Source organism: Mustela nivalis, assembly GCF_964662115.1.
Source record: "Mustela nivalis genome assembly, chromosome: 18".
NCBI lineage: Eukaryota > Metazoa > Chordata > Mammalia > Carnivora > Mustelidae > Mustela > Mustela nivalis.
Window position 1 is genome coordinate 57,210,127 of NC_139037.1, and position 16,054 is coordinate 57,226,180.

The 16,054-nt window shown below is 44.3% G+C and overlaps 1 protein-coding gene across 11 annotated transcripts; it reads left to right on the forward strand.

Annotated features, from left to right (window-relative positions):
- Window positions 1–965: 965 nt before the first annotated feature.
- Window positions 966–10,252, forward strand: LOC309852998 (insulin growth factor-like family member 2). Of its 11 annotated transcripts, none has more exons than XR_014305470.1 (5): window positions 989–1,093; window positions 1,245–1,616; window positions 8,624–8,677; window positions 8,807–9,074; window positions 9,256–10,252. XR_014305470.1 is itself a non-coding variant. In XM_082710613.1 (4 exons), exons 1-4 carry the CDS (start codon window positions 2,940–2,942, stop codon window positions 9,287–9,289), a joined length of 315 nt encoding a protein of 104 aa, XP_082566739.1. In that variant the 5' UTR covers window positions 2,762–2,939; the 3' UTR covers window positions 9,290–10,252. The 11 variants fall into 11 exon arrangements, 1 of the variants encoding a protein (XP_082566739.1); XR_014305471.1 differs by having other exon boundaries at window positions 8,825–9,074; XR_014305472.1 differs by having other exon boundaries at window positions 8,853–9,074.
- The last annotated feature ends 5,802 nt before the right edge of the window (window positions 10,253–16,054 follow it).

Sequence of the window (16,054 nt, forward strand, 5' to 3'; positions counted from 1 at the left end):
GAGACGGAGGGACAGACAGAACGTAGGCAGGGCGGTGCAAAAGAGAGACCCGAGAAGGACGTGCTCCCCTCCCGCCCCACATTGGCCTTTTCTGACCTGCCCTCTCCAGGTTCCGTGCCCCAGAGCAGGCTTCTCCTGGCTGTGCATCTCCCCGTGTCAGCCAGTGATAGCACCCCTTGAGTTGGTCATGAGTGATACTGTTTTTATTTTCTAAAGATTTTATTTTACTTATTTGAGAGAGGGCATGAGCTGGAGGGAAAGGCAGATGGAGAGGGAGAGGCAGGCTCCCCTGCTGAGCATGGAGTCCGACACGGGTCTTTTCCAGGACCCTGGGATCATGACCCGAGCTGAAGGCAGATGCTTAACCGACTGAGCCACTCAGGCTACTTTCTGACCGATTTTCAGAAAACCAGTGATATGTGGAGGAGATACACCCTGAACACAGTGCTTTCATCCATCCACCCATTCATTCACTCATTATTCCCTGAGCACCTGCTCTGCCACCAACCCTGTGCTAGTCGGGGACACAGTAGTGACTTAGCCCCAGGCCCTGCCCTTCAGTTCTTGTGTCCAGTGGGGGACATAAGACCAGCCCAGACAACAGTGACCTATAGTGAGTAGGGTTGGGAAGGAGGGCCAGAGACATCCAGGATGGCTTCCTGGAGGAAGGGACATCTGAGCTATGACTTTAAGAGTGAGCAAGAACCCTATTTCAGTGGGGCCCAGGCCTAGGAGGGCTGAGAGCCGGGCCAGTCAACCTCTGGGCCTCAGTGAGGATTTTGGACTTAACTTCACAGGGTCCTTAGCAGGGATGGAAGTGGTGAGGTTTCAGATTGTGGGAGATCCCTTGTGTCTGTCTCCTGCGAGGGGGGTGGACGGGAGGATTGAGACAGGAGGCAGGAAACCAGGGAGGAGGCTTCTGAAGCAGAAACAATTGTGCAATTACCACCGTCCTCCCCCAGGGTGGGGGACAGCACGTTCCCCTCCCAGCCCCACTCTCCCCTGCTCACCAGGCGTCTCCTCTCCTCAGCTCGTTGCAAGGGAAAGAAGTGTTTAACTGTGGGTCAGGACACGGAGTCTGGATGTAAAAGGAGTGAGTTTCTCATGACGGGTATTTTTAAAAGGTTAAGAGAATAGACTAGAAATAGAAATGTATGCACTGCAGAGAATCTTGACCATTAAGGGGTATGAAACTTTCTTTTGGACTGTGAGCCATGCAATGACGTAGTGTCTATTTTTCCTAGTGAGTCGCACACAGATGGTTAAGAAGTGCAGGGACACTAGAGGATCCCGGCACAAGCTTGCTCTCCTTTCCTAAGAGCCACTGACTTGCTGCCCCATGACTTCCAAAAAAATGCATTCAGCTCTCACAGTCTTGGTCCCAGGTGTTTCCCGGGGAGGCTGAAGGTAGGTTCAACATGACTGTGGGTCTTCACACCCCTCCCCTTTTAGCAGCTCAGCCTCCTCTGTTGTCATGGGAGTCCAGTAGGTTCCCTAGGTGGGGTAGGGGTGTCTATCAGAGTCCCAGGATCAAGTCCCAGCCCCAGCTCTGTGGCTGCTCTGCCCACACCTGCTCTGGAGCCGAGATTCGAGAACCGTGGTGCCCAGGATCTTTGGTAAGGATCCACGGGGCACTCCCCCCAAGCTTCTGTCTTGCCGCATCCCAAATGGACCCCTGAACCTCAAATGTAATCACCCCCAGGTCAGCTCTGGCTGCAGCTCAGTCTCCCCCTGACCGGCAACTATTAGACCCGACCCTTCCCAGAGCCCTTCCTGCCACCCTGAGTCCGTATCAACATCCACTCTGAGCTGCGGCCCACGCTGAATGCAGCTCGGTGACGTCATCTGGCGTACCCTGGTGCTGGCTGGATGCTTATGCTCTCTCCATCGTTCTCCTGTCCCTCTGCTCCTCAGCTGCTGCCTCCCATTCCGAACTCCTGGGCTCAGGCTCGGAAGGAATCGCAAGTGAGAGCAGGTGGAGTGTGGAGGGAGGAGATGGTACCGTGGATGGAGGTGGGGGCTCCAGAGATCCTAGGCCAATCCTTGGAATCCAACCCAGCTCTGACTCCCCCAGATACTGGACTGTGGGGGTAGCTGCGGGTGCTCAGTTATAAAGAGGCAGACAGACCTCCTGGAGCGGTGGTGAGGGGGCCTGCCTCTGTGGTTCCAACTGGACCTTCTGCCTCTGCTTCCAGCACTGCTTCCCCAAGTCCTTGAGCTCTCAGCTCGGGCTGCTGGGAGGTGTCAGATCCCAGACATGAAGCGCAACTGCACCAGAATCTGTGTCCAAGTTAGGGACCCAGTCCAGTCCAGGCTCAGGGAGGAAGGAGAAGTGGATGGAGTTTTGTCATCTATGGTCCATCCCGATGAGCAAGCCTGCTGCATTGGTAACACTTCCTTTTGGGCAACTACGCCTCTCTCACCTCCTTCCCTGGACTCCCTTCCCCTCCTCTCGCTCTTCTTCTTCCAGAATTGCTTTTTATCTGAGCCACCCTAGGATTGGAGCCAGAGGCCACCCCATCCCCATTTAATAGCTGCTCCTCCTCCCCTCCTACACCGACCCCTGGCAACCTGCAGTCTGCATTCCCTCTCCATGGGTTTCCTATTATTTTAGACATTTCGTATGAAGGGAATCAGTCCTACCATATGTGACCTTTTACATTACATGACTTCCTTCCTTCGTAGAGCTGAATAATATTCCACGGTGCGTATATCCCACAACTGGTTTATCCACTCGTCTGTTAACGGATCTTGGGGCTGTTCCCATCTTTTGGCCACTGGGAATAGTGCTGTTATGGACATGTGTATACCTGCATGTGGGTACCCGTTCTCAGTTCTGAATTGCTGAGTCAAACGGTAATTCTATGTTTGACTCTTTGAGGAACTGCCTAACTATTTTCCATGGCTGCTAAACCACTTTATGTTCCTGTCGGCAACATATGAGGTTCGGATTTCTCCACCTCCTCTCCAATCCTTGCTATTTTCCACTTTTCTTTTTGTTACAGTCATCCTAGGGACTGTGAAGTGCTATCTTGGAGTTTTGATTTGCATGCCCTTAGTGAACAACGACGAGCATCTCTTCGTGTGCTGACTCGCTGTCTCTACCTCCTTTTTGGAGAAGCGTCCACCCAGAAACTTTTCCACTTTTATCTATCTATCTAGTTATTTATTTACTTTTCCACTTTTAAATTGGAGTGTTCTTTCGTTACTGAGTTGGAAGAGTTTTTCAAGATACTCTGGAGAGTCACCCTTCTCATATATGTGATTTGTAAATATCTTCTCCCACAACATGACTATCTTTTCGTGTCCTTGATATTTTTGTGGGCAGTACATAGGTTTTTAATTTTGATAAATTCTATTTTTTCCTTTGTCTCTTGTGCTTTTGATGTCATAGCTAAAAAAATACTTGCCTAAACCAAGGTCCTTATGATTTATTCCACTGTTTTCTGCCAAGAGTTTTGTAGCATTAACTCTTACATTTAGGTCTATAATCCATTTGAAGTTAGTCTTTGTGCACGGTATGTGCAAGGGATGCCTCTTTTTCTCCTTCTTCCCTCCTTCTCTATGTCCGTCTTAGTCTCCTTTTGCATACAGACACCCACTTTTCCCAGCACCATTTGTTGAAAATATTATTCTTTTCTCTATTTAATTGTCATAGCACTTTTGTTGGAATTTAATTGACCATAAATATACGGATTTATTTCTGCACTGTTGATTCTGTCCATTGATCTATATGTGCGCATCTCTTGGGTCAGAACTACTGAGGCTTTGTAGTAAGCTTTGGAATCACGGAGCATCAGTTCAACAACTTTTTTCCTCTTTGCCTTCGCTCTTCTGGGTCCCTTGCATTCCAGCACGAGTTTTAGGATCACTTGTTAATTTCTGCAAAGCAGCCAGCTGGGAGTTTGATAGGGATGGCATTGAATTTGTAGGTCAACTTGGGGGCACCAGCATCTTCACAATATTGCTTTTTAATTTATGGATATGGACGTCGTTCAATTTATTTACATGTTCTTTAAATTCTTTCAACAGTTTCATCGTTTTCCATGTATGCATTCTGCACTTCCTCTGTTAAACTTGTTTACAAGTATTTTATTATTGTTGGTACTGTTGTAAGCAGAATTATTTTCTTAATTTCAATGCCAGATGTTTCTTTGCAAGGGCATACAGTGGATTTTTATACGTTGGTCTTGCGCCTTGCAAACTTGCTTACTTTGTTAGGTCTATGGTGGTCTTAGTAGCTTCCTTAAGCATTTTTAATGTACAAGATGATCAATCATTTGCAAATAGAAATAGTTTTACATCTTCTTTTCCAATCAGATTTTTTTTCCTTTCTTGCCCCATTTCTCTGGCTTGAACTTCCAGTGCTGTGTTAAATCAAGTGGTGAGAGTGGATGTACTTTCCCTCTTCCTGATGTTGGGGGGGGGCACTCAGTCTTTTGCCATTACAGTGAGCTGTAGGGTTTCTTTTCTTTCTTTCTTTTTTTAAATATATATATTTTTAAGATTTTCTTTATTTACTTGAAAGAGAGAGAAAATAAGACAGGAGAAGGCCAGGGCGCCTGGGTGGCTCAGTGGGTTAAGCCTCTGCCTTCCGCTCAGGTCATGATCTCAGGGTCCTGGGATCGAGCCCCGCATTGGGCTCTCTGCTCAGCAGAGAACCTGCTTCCTCCTCTCTCTTTCTCTGCCTGCCTTCCTGTCTACTTGCAATCTCTCTCTGTCAAATAAATAAATAAAATCTTAAAAAAAAAAAAAAAAAGACAGGAGAAGGTCAGAGGGAGAAGCAGACTAGGGAGCCCGATGCGGGACTCCAGGATCATGACCTGAGCTGAAGGCAGAGGCTTAACCCACTGAACCACCCAGGCACCCAGCTGTGGGTTTTCTTATAGATACGTTTGATCATGTTGAGGAAGCTCTCTTGATTCCCAGTTTATTCTTTGTTGTTCCCAGTTTGTTCCTTGTTGTTGTTTTAATCATGGAAGAATGTAGACTTTGTCAAATGCCTTTTCTGTATCATTTGATACAGAATCATAATCATATGTTTCCCCTAGCATATTCTACTAATAAGGTTTATTACATTGATTAATTTTCATATGCTAAACCAACCTTGCATTCCTGGGATAAATCCCACTTGGTCGTGGTGCAGAATTCTTTATATAAACGGTTGGATTTTGTTTACTAGTTTTTTTGTTGTTTTTTTTGAGAATTTTTTTAGTTTCTATTCATAGGAGATGTTGGTCTATAGTTCTCTTGTGATATCTTTGTCTGGTTTTGATACTAGGGTAATATTGGCCTCATAATGTGAGCTGGAAAGTTCTGTTGTTTCTTTTTTTTAAGTTTATGAATGCTTGGCATTAATTTAAGGATTCTTTTCTCTTGGTCACTTTTGCTAAAGGTTTGCCAACTTTGATAATCTTTTCAAAGAATACACTTTTCATTTTATTGATTTTTGAGGTCTTTTTCCTACTCTCCCATTTCATTTATTTTCTTTGATATCTTCACTATTTACCTAGTTCTGCTCCTCTGGATTTATTTGCTCTTATTTTTCCAGTCAGAAGACTAAATTATTACTTTGAGAGGTTTCTTCTTCTATCACATAGATATTTAAGTCTACAGAGTTCTCTGTCATCACTGCTGTAAGTTGTGTGCCATATGTTTTGATACACTGTGGTTTCATTTTCTTCTGTCTCAAACTATTTTTGAATTTCCTTTGTGATTTTCTTTCTTGACCCACTGGTTATTTTACTTAGGAGCTGGGTTTTAAACTGCCACATATTTGTGAATCTCCCGAATTTCCTTCTGTTATTTCCCATTTAGTTCCACTGTGGTCAGAGAACATACTTTGTAGAACTTCAATCCTTTTATGTTATCGAGACTTTTCAAATGGCCTAGAATATGGCATATTTAGTAAAATGTCACATGCAAATTTAGGAAGAATGTCCATTTTGTTATTTTGAAGTGTTCTATAGATGTCTGTTAGTTTTAGTGGGTTTCTAGTGATTTTTCAAGTATTCTATATTCTTGATGACCATCTATCTGCCTTATTGTTCTAGTTTTTTTTCTACTGAAAATGGGGGTGGTGAAGTCTCCAGCTATTATTGCCGAATTGTCTATTTTTTTTGTCTGTTTAGAACTCGAAACCCTTATTTGTGCTGTAAAGGGGAAGAAAAGTGATTAGTAATCATGGACATGATGCAAGAGGACTAATTCTTACAATTTCCCAGCAGCAGACCCAAACATATTTCCCCATATGCACATGACTAATACTCACTAAATTCCAATGACAATACTGTATTATGCCTAAGTCACTGGTAAAGAACTGAACTATTGTGCCAAGTATTTTTAAATATTAAAAAAAAAAAAAAAAAAAAAGTCCAGAAGCCAGAAAAATCCCAAGGGCAGAAAGTATTTGGGAGGGGCGCCTGGGTGGCTCAGTGGGTTAAGCCTCTGCCTTCGGCTCAGGTCATGGTCTCACGGTCCCGGGATCGAGCCCCACATCGGGCCCTCTGCTCAGTGGGGAGCCTGCTTCCTCCCCTCTCTCTGCCTGCCTCTGCCTACTTGTGACCACTGAAATAAATAAACAAAATCTTAAAAAAAAAAAAAAGTATTTGGGATTTTAAGCGCAATTTAAGGGGGAGTGGGACATGATAAAAAGCCACTGGTATTACTTTATCAATTCAATAGATGCATGTCAGAAACAGCTATTATCATAAAAGGTTTTCAGATCTTTTCCCAAAGGTTTATAAGCAGACCCCATCTAATAAAAGTCCCTCCTCCCCTTTGCTTTTATTCCCCAAAATGATTTTGGCTGGTAGTTTCCCCTCTAGTACTGGATCATTTTTCAAAAAGATTGTATTTACTGGGGCACCTGGGTAGCTCAGTGGGCTAAAGCCTCTGCCTTTGGTTCAGGTCATGATCCCAGGGTCCTGGAATTGAGCCCCGCATCCGGCTCTCTGCTCGGCAGGGAACCTGCTTCCCCCACCCCCACCCCACTGTCTGCCTACTTGCGATCTCTGTCTGACAAATAAATAAACAAAATCTTTAAAAAATAAAAATAATAAAAAATAAAAAGACTGTATTTATTTATTTGAGTGAGAAAGAGAAAAATAGAGAGGGTGCGAGTCAGGAGAGAGGCAGAGGGGAAAGGAGAGGGACAAGCAGACTCCATGCTGAGCGCGGAGCCTGATTCGGGGCTCCATGTGATAACCCATGAGATCATGACCCGAGCTGAAACCAAGAGTTGGACGCTTAACTGACTGCGCCGCCCAGGGGCCCCTGCTATTTATTATTATTATTATTACAGTTATTATTAAATATAAATTATTTGTTTTAGAGAGAGAGAGTGGTGGGAGGAGCAGAGGGAGAGGGACAAGCAGACTTCATGCTGAGTGCAGAGCCCGAGGCGGGGCTCGGTCTCACAACCCTGAGATCATAACCTGAGCTGAAATCAAGAGTCAATGCTTAAATGACTGAGCACCCAGGCACCCCGTTATTATGAACATTATTATGTTCTGCCCTCTAGAAGCATGTGCTCTTTGGGTCCCCACAACAACCTCCTGAAAAGAAATTGCAACTGTAGTTCTCCTTTGGTTCCCTTCTAGAAGATCTGCTCTTCTGACAGATCATGGGACAGCTGCGAGGATGATTCCAAATAGTTTTCCACAGAGGAAACAAGGTGGTTTGGGACAGAATCTCTTGAAACATCTAAGGATAAGGTACCTGGGAAATAGAGAAATACCAGGTGTTTCGTCAGGGAGGAAGCTTGAAATAAACAGAGAGAGCCCCCCATCCCCACCACGACTGCACCATATCTGATAATGCCCGGTCGTGCTGAAGGCCAGGAGCACTCCAGAGCCACAATATGGGGTGACGCTCACACCTGCCTTCACTATCTGATTTGCAGTGAACCAGGAGGGGACTGAGGTTATGGAGTAATGGGACATTTTCCATGTACAAGTGCACAAGATGAAACATACCCTTGCCTCCTGTTTTACCCACACAATCCCATTGTTACCTGCCTCTCTACATGCTTTCAAAATAAGGACAACTGCGGAGCATGAACTTGGTGAATCACTACTCCAGTCATATGACTGCATCATACAAACCCTGCATGCTCCACTCCTTCTTTCCCATCTCCTGTCTCTCTCCAACTCCATCCAGAGTCACGGGGGCCCAGAAGCTACAACACAGATAAGGGGAGCTCCACCTTCAACACCTGTTCAAGCCCAGTCATATCCCCAAAGCAGCTCTGCACCTAAATTCTCTCCTTGTCAATCTCACCTCAGCTTCCTTCCTCTTCCTCTTCACCCTCTAGATATCTTTAACACCTGCCCCACCCCTCTCCCAACTGGGCAACTCCACTGCATTCTTAGAATCCTAATCATAGCATCCCAAGAGTTTTTCCTGCATTCTCTGCCCTTAAAGGGTCCAGGCCGCTCAGGCCCAGCGATCTGGACTCTCACCTGCTTCAGGAGCTAGAGGCTATGCTGAGCCGGCCCCAAACCCAAGCCTATAGAGCAAATCTGGGTGTAAGCCTTCCCCATCCCGGCCTGTCCTTCCTGAGATCAGTCAGCCCAGCGGCCGCACTCTAGTCCCATCTCAAACTCTTTTCCCTCTCCTCCAGCTCCTGTCTGCGTGTTGGTCTTCCTTCTCCTCCGGTGCTCAAGGACAGTCACAGGTGAGTACGAGGATGGGAGAAGAGTGAAGAGGGACAGGCTGCCCTTGGGAAGTGGGGTCATGGCTCACAGAGGCCATGGAGAGTCAGTGTCTGGTCCTCCTTGGGCTTACAGCAGCAATGTCTGCTCAGACGCCCCTACTGGCCCAGGGGCATGGCTGTGCCATTCGGCACCCAGGTGTGGGGACCAGATCTACAACCCCTTGGAGCACTGCTGTCATGATGACACCATCCTGCCCCTGAGTTGGACCAACCTCTGTGGCCCCAGCTGCATCTTCTGGCCCTGCTTTGAGCTCTGCTGTCCTGATTCCTTTGAGGAGGAGAAGTATGTTATAAAGTTGAAGGTTCTGGGTATAAATGTTCAATGCTATTCCTTCCCCATGTCTGGGGACTGTGAGAGGTAAGGACCTAGCCCCTGGCTATGGAATGGGGGTGGGGTGGGGAGAGAGAAAGGAGGGGAGTTGCAATGTCCAGGCCCTTCCCCTTGGGGAAACCCTGCCACTTATTCTCCAGCAGTGACTCAACTCTTACATTTGTGTCCTTGCCTAAGCTTCGTTAATTTCTTGGTTCCTCCTTTGCAGCAGAAAGATGTTTTCTCCTTGGGAAAGATTCTGAAGAAAATAAATCCCCACTATGGCGGCTCAGAAAGGAAGGCTGGGGCAGGCCTCAGAGTCTGCGCCGTGAAGACCCTGAGCTGACACCTTTGAGAGACCTTGTCTGCCTGCCAAGGGATGTTCTCAGCAGGCCCCATTTTATGATCTGCCCATTGCCTCAGTCATTGCTCCTTGGCCTCCTGTCTTTCTACCTCATTCTGCACCCTTGCTGGTATGCGTTAGCCCATCACCTTGGGGAGGTGCCCTGTATCAGAGGTACCCTTGATTCTTGACTTGCTCTGTGAAACCCCTTTTGCGATTAAGTATCCACGGGCTTCTGTTGCAAAGATAATATGTTCTTCAGACTCTAACTCATCCAGAGAAGATCTTCTAGCAGTTACCGGACTTGTTTGTACTCCTGTATGGCCTCCCTAACTTAAGAGAGATGACAGGTGGCAGTAGGCCCTGTGGGGCAACACCTAGTTGCTGAGTTCATTACTGCTTCAAGTCACTAATGACCTGTCAGTATTTGCTTTATACATCTGGGTGCTCTGGTGTTAGGTGCACAGCTATTCACGACAGTTCTATATTCTTGATGAAGTGACTCTTATCCTTATAATATGACCTTCTATGTCTCTTGTTATTTTTGGGGGGATTTGGGAAGCTTTTTGGTCTCTTCTACAGTTGACTTAAAGTCAAAATAGTCTGATATAAGTATAGCCACCCCTGCTCTCTGTCAGCTTCATTTGCGTGAAATTATCTATTTCAGGGGCACCTGGGTGGCTCAGTCGACCGAGTGTCTGACTCCTGTTCTAGCTTGGGTCATGATCTCAGGGTCATGAGGCTGAGCCCCGCATTGGGCTCCACGCTCAGCATGGAGTCTGCTTGAGATTCTCTCTCTCCTTCTGCCCCCTCCCCTCACTCATCCTCATGGACTTTCTCCCTCAAAATAAAATAATAATAAAAAATTATCTTTTTATGTGCCTCCCCTTTGAGCCTGCATGTGTCCTTAAAATTATTTTTAGTACTTCTGTCCATCAACCTTTACACTAGAGTTAAGTATTTTGTTGATAGCATATAGTTGGGGTCTGGTTTTATATCCACTCATCCACTCCACGCCTTTAGATTTCAAAATTAATCTCTTTATACTTAAAGTAATTCTTGATTACTCTGCCATCTTACTGTTTCGTGGCTGATTTCTGGTTCCCTTGTTCCTTTCTTCCTCTTACTGTTTTCCTTCTGAATCGATGATTTCCCGTAGTGGTATGCTATGATTCCCTTCCTTTATCTTGTGTGAATCTACTTTAGGTTTTTACTTTGTGATTGCCATGAAGCTTACATTAGACGTTTTATAGAAGTAGCAGTCTATTTAAAGCTGGTAAAAACTGAACATTGATGACATATAAAAATTCTATCATTTTACTCCCCCTCCAACATTTTGTGTTTTTGATGACATAGCTTACCTCCTTTCCTATACTGCACCCATTAACAAATTATTATAGCTATAGTTATCTTTAACACTTCTGTCTTTTGACCTTAAACTAGAGTTAAGAGAGGACTCAAATAACAAAAGTATAAGTGAATGAGGAGTCATTACAACTGACACCACAGAAATCCAGTGGCTCTTAAAAGACTCCTGGGAACAAGTATATGCCAATAATTTGGATAAACTAAAAGAAATTAATACATTTCTAGAAACATACAATTTACTAAGACTTAGTCATGAAGAAACAGAAATGATGAAAAGACCAATAATGACCTGATGGTTTCACTGGTGAATCCGATTGCACATACATACATTCATTCATTCATTTCTTCATTTTAAGGAGGCTCCATGCAGGGCTTGAACTCACGACCCTGAGATCAGGACCTGAGCTGAGATCAAGAGTCTGATGCTTACCTGACTGAGACACTCAGGTGCCCCCATCAATGATTTAAAGAAAAATTAAAACCCATCCCTCTCAAACTCTTCCAAAAATCGGAAGGGGAGGGAATTATTTCCAAACTGATTTTACAAGACCAGCAGGACCTGGATACCAAAGCCAGACAGGAGACTAAAAGAAAATTATAGATCAATATTCCTGATGTAATAGATGCAGAAATCCTCAAGAAAACAGCAGCAACTTGAACTCAACAACATATAAAAAGGATCATATACTATGATCAGATGGGATTTATTTTTTTAAGTTTTATTTATTTAAGTAATCTTTACACCCAATGTGGGGTTCAAACTCATGACCCCGAGATCAAGAGCTGTTTGTCCTTCCAACTAAGCCAGCCAGGTGTCCCCCAGATGGGATTTATTTTTGCCATGCAAAGATGGTTTGACATATGCAAATAAAAAATGTGACACACCACATTAACAAAATGAAGAATAAAAAAAAAATACACACACACACACACGCAGATTTCTAAGAAACCTTATGGTGGGGATGATGGCTCAACAGAGACACAGGTATCAAGACTGTGTGGAAGTCCTTTCTTGGAAGAGGTAAGAGGACAATTCTAAAAATATCTATTTCAAAGTCTTGCAAAATACCATGCACTGGTTTCCAGAGCCAAGAGAATGAGACAGCCACCCACGGAATATGTTTGTGAAATGTCTTAATTTTCTGTGGCTCTTTCCTATTATGATCACGGGAAATGTATTTGTGGTAGAATTCTCCATAGGGAAAATGCAGGCAGTTCATTGACTCAACACGTTTATTGACCTGCCACCAGTGTGGAATGCTAAGTAAATGACAAAGAGCTTGTTTGCTTTCCAAAAGGCAACTATGGGCCTCTAGTGAAAGGGCCCAGGTGGGATGAAATGGCCATTCTGGCTGCGATGTTGGGTTGTTGGGTGGAGTCAGAGGAAATAAGAGCAATAGGGTAATGTCAGTGGAGAGACAGGTGTGGGTGGGTTCAAAGGGTCTTTGGAATTGTTTAGGCGTTGTGTGTGGCTTATCTGAATCCAGTAACAGAAGTCACCAGTAGAAAGTGGGAGCAGACTCAGAAAAATTAGCATTGAAAAAACCAGGGACTGATGTTGTGGCTTAACTTAAAAGGAAATCTGAAGTATGTGAAGATTATCACAATCTTTGTTGGTTCGCTGTTAGGGCAGCAAACATTTACCAAACCACTAGGATCCTGGCTTCAGGAGTCCTCGTTATCAGAGTTCATCATCTGGGTCTTGCAATTACAAGACTTTGTGGGGGAATAAAAGCCTGCTATCACAACAATATTTAACTGACCATTGATGTGGTAGTCCCCGCCAAGCGTGTCCCTGCTTACTTCTAGTGTGACTCCTCTCTTGTTACAGAAGCTTCTTCGTAGGCCAGCCTCTTTGCGACCCTCTGATTCAAGGTAAAACTGCAGATCTTACAAAACATGCTTGGTTACAGAAAGTCTTTGTCAGGGTCGGGGAGATAAGTGACAGAATCCCATCCAAATCTCTTGAACAATTGGAATCTGAGACATTAGTTAACTTTGGAAGAACTTAATATCCACAAGGATAATGGCACAATGAGCCTTCAAAAAAGTATAAGGTGAATATTTAAGGAGTTAAGAGAGAGGCATTTGGGGACATCGTTGGCACCCTAGAATAATTCTGCAAAAATTAACCTTATATCTTAGGTTAGAAAAGTCAAATGTGAAATAATTTTGTAGAAAAAATTCTAATCCTTTCACCTTCCTTCCCCACCAACAAACAAACAAACACACCCCCAAAAATCATCATTTGATTCGTTCTTTGTTTATTCAAAAATGAATCACATATTGCTATTATGATCTAAATTTTATTTTCAAATTTAGCCCTATTTTCAAAATAAACTTTTTCCCCCAATTTTTTTTATTGTGGTAAATTACAGATAACAGACAATTTACAGATAATTTTTCATCTTAACCATTTAGAAGTATACAGGTCAGTGACATTTTAAGTACATTCATACTGTTGTGCAACCATCACCCACCTCCCAAAATGAAGGATAAAGTCATATGATCTTCTCAATAGTAACAGAAAAGGCATCTGACAAAATGCAATGCTTTCATGGTTAAAAAAAAGAAAAAAAAAAAAAACCCTCTCAACATATTAGGTATCAAGGGCCTCTACATAATGAAGGCCGTGCACGGCAGGCCCAGGGATAACGCCACACCCAATAGTGAAAGGCTGAAAGCTTAGAAGATCGAGAGCATGGCAAGGAGGCCCACTCCTGCCACTTTTATTCAACACAGAACTGGAAGTCTGAGCCAGAGCAATTAGGCAAGAAAAAGAAATAAAGGGTGTCCAAACCAGAAAGGAATAAGTACAATGGAATATAAGTAAAAAGGAATAAGTAAAGCGAATATAAGTACAACGAATACAGATGCCAGGACCTTGTCTACAGAAAACCCTTCTGCATTTCTACCAAGGCAACTTACCACTACACGTCGATCTCGTGCACTGCAAGCTCTCTGTAGTTGACCCGTCAACCACTGCAGGTCACCGAACTCGGTACGGAATACACTGAACACAGAACACACGTGCCGACGGACTGTTTATGTTATCTGTGAGGCTTCTCAACAACAGCAGGCTATTAGCAGTGAAGTTTTGGGGGAGTCAATATTATATGTGAATTTTTGACCACATAAGGGGTTGGTGCCTCACCCCTGTGTTGTTCAAGGGTCAACTGTGGTTACATTCTGAGTTCTAAAAGGCCAGTCTTCAGCATTTTATTTTATTATTTTTTAAAGATTTTATTTACTTATTTGACAGAGACAGAGATCACAAGTAGGCAGAGAGGCAGGCAGACAGAGGGGGGGAGGCAGGTTCCCCACCGAGCAGAGAGCCCGATGCGGGGCTCAATCCCAGGACCCCAAGATCATGACCTGAGCTAAAGGCAGAGGCTTTAACCCACTGAGCCACCCAGGCGCCCCAGTCTTCAGCATTTTAAAAGCAAGAGGCAACGAAAGAAGTGGAGCCACAGGGGAAAGAGAGCATCCTGCAACAGAAATCTGTTTAAAAAAATCTCTTTTGATAAGGTGATTCTCTTCTTTGTCAATTTATTTATTCTATCCTTGCAGTGTTATTTTCACAATGTTGTCCTGAACATATTCCGAGAATGTAGGAACTGCTGCTATGTCCGGTTTCAGAGAGAAACTTGTCATTCTGCTTAGCTTGCTTTCTTTCATATCTTACTGCTTTGGCAGTAATGATGAAAAAAAAAATTCTGTGTTCTTAAGTACCATAAATGTTTTCGGGAAAAAATTTCCACATGATGAAATACAAAGCCCACGTTTCCGGGGGTATTCACATCTAAACCAATATATTGAGGCCTGCTTCATTTAATGTCCACGCTGGGTGGAGATTACTTAAAAAAACAAAATCTTGAAAAAATTCAGCCCAAGATAACTTAAATAAATTATTAATAAGTAAATAAATGCACGCACACACACACACAAGTAGGGCCATGAGTCAGCCGACTAAACTGACCTGGGGGCTGAGGACAGACGTCTGTGGTCCTAGGTCAGTGGCGCAGAGACACCTGATGGAGAGGTGAAGGCGACCCCCTGCCTATAGGCCCCAGCAGAGACTGCCCTTGCCAGCTTCATTCACCCTGAAGTAGCACCCATTGAGGAGGCATTCTGCGGAACAAATCTGAGAGAAGCCGTGAAAGAAAATATATATACGGGTTCTTTTCTATTGTCTCACAATCCAGGAATCAGAATCTGTGTTCTGCGAAGGCTGATACAGATTAATGCAGATTCTTAATCAGTCATCAGCACCAGCAACTGGGCGGGAGAGCTAGAAACCCTCTTCTCCAGAAATAAGCCTGGTGAGGTTAAATAGTGTTTTTTCCTTCACGCAAATGAGCCCCAAAGGGGCACAGGGTGTCCCTCCATCCCCTGCACAGTAGAGGGCGCCCAAGTCAAACGCTTCGTAGACACTAGCCCGCCTCTGAAGACTCCTCCAACGGAATTGTTCTGTCTTGCCCTTCAAACCCTGTTTGCCCTTATCTTGGCACCGATCTCAGAGCTGTCTGTAATTCCTTCAGCCTTTTCCCCTCTTGTCAGCCTTTTGAGTAGAGATCTTTGCAAAACAGGGTTACCATGGATTACATACTAGATAGGCTCTTGGTGGAATGAAAATATTTTCTTTGAGAAGCCCTGCCAGAGGCACCCCACGCTAAATGCTATTATTGCAGTTATTATCTTGCTAACCGTCAGGAGATTCCGCAAGAAATTGCCGCCTCTGTGCCTTTCCCTCTTTACTCACAACAAGGGGCTGTTGTTGGTTAAAATTAAGCTAAATCCAGGGGTGCCTGGGTGGCTCAGTGGGTTAAAGCCTCTGTCTTCGACTTGACTTGGGTCATGATCCCAGGGTCCTGGGATTGAACCCCATGTAGCATCGGGCTCTCTTCTCATAAGGGAGCCTGCTTCCCTTCCTCTCTGCCTGCCTTCTCTGCCTACTTGTGATCTCTGTCAAATAAATAAATAAAATCTTTTTTAAAAATTTAAGCTAAACCCAGATAAGTTCTTCCAAAGTTGCCCCAAGAACCATTGCAAAAGGTGTGTGTCTGTCACAAAATGAAATCTGTCCCGCAAAAAAAGGTCCTTGCAGTAGCTTACTTAATTCAGACATTCAAAGAGCTATCCAATATTTCCCACCAAAGAGCTCCAAATGATCAGGCCACACACTACTGCCTTCATTTGGGTGTTCCTAATCTAGCCATAATTCTACCTACTATGCCAATGAGTGTTAAATATGGCACTGTAGGGGCACCTGGGTGGTCCAGTCAGTTAAGCATCTGACTTGGGCTCAGGTCATGAT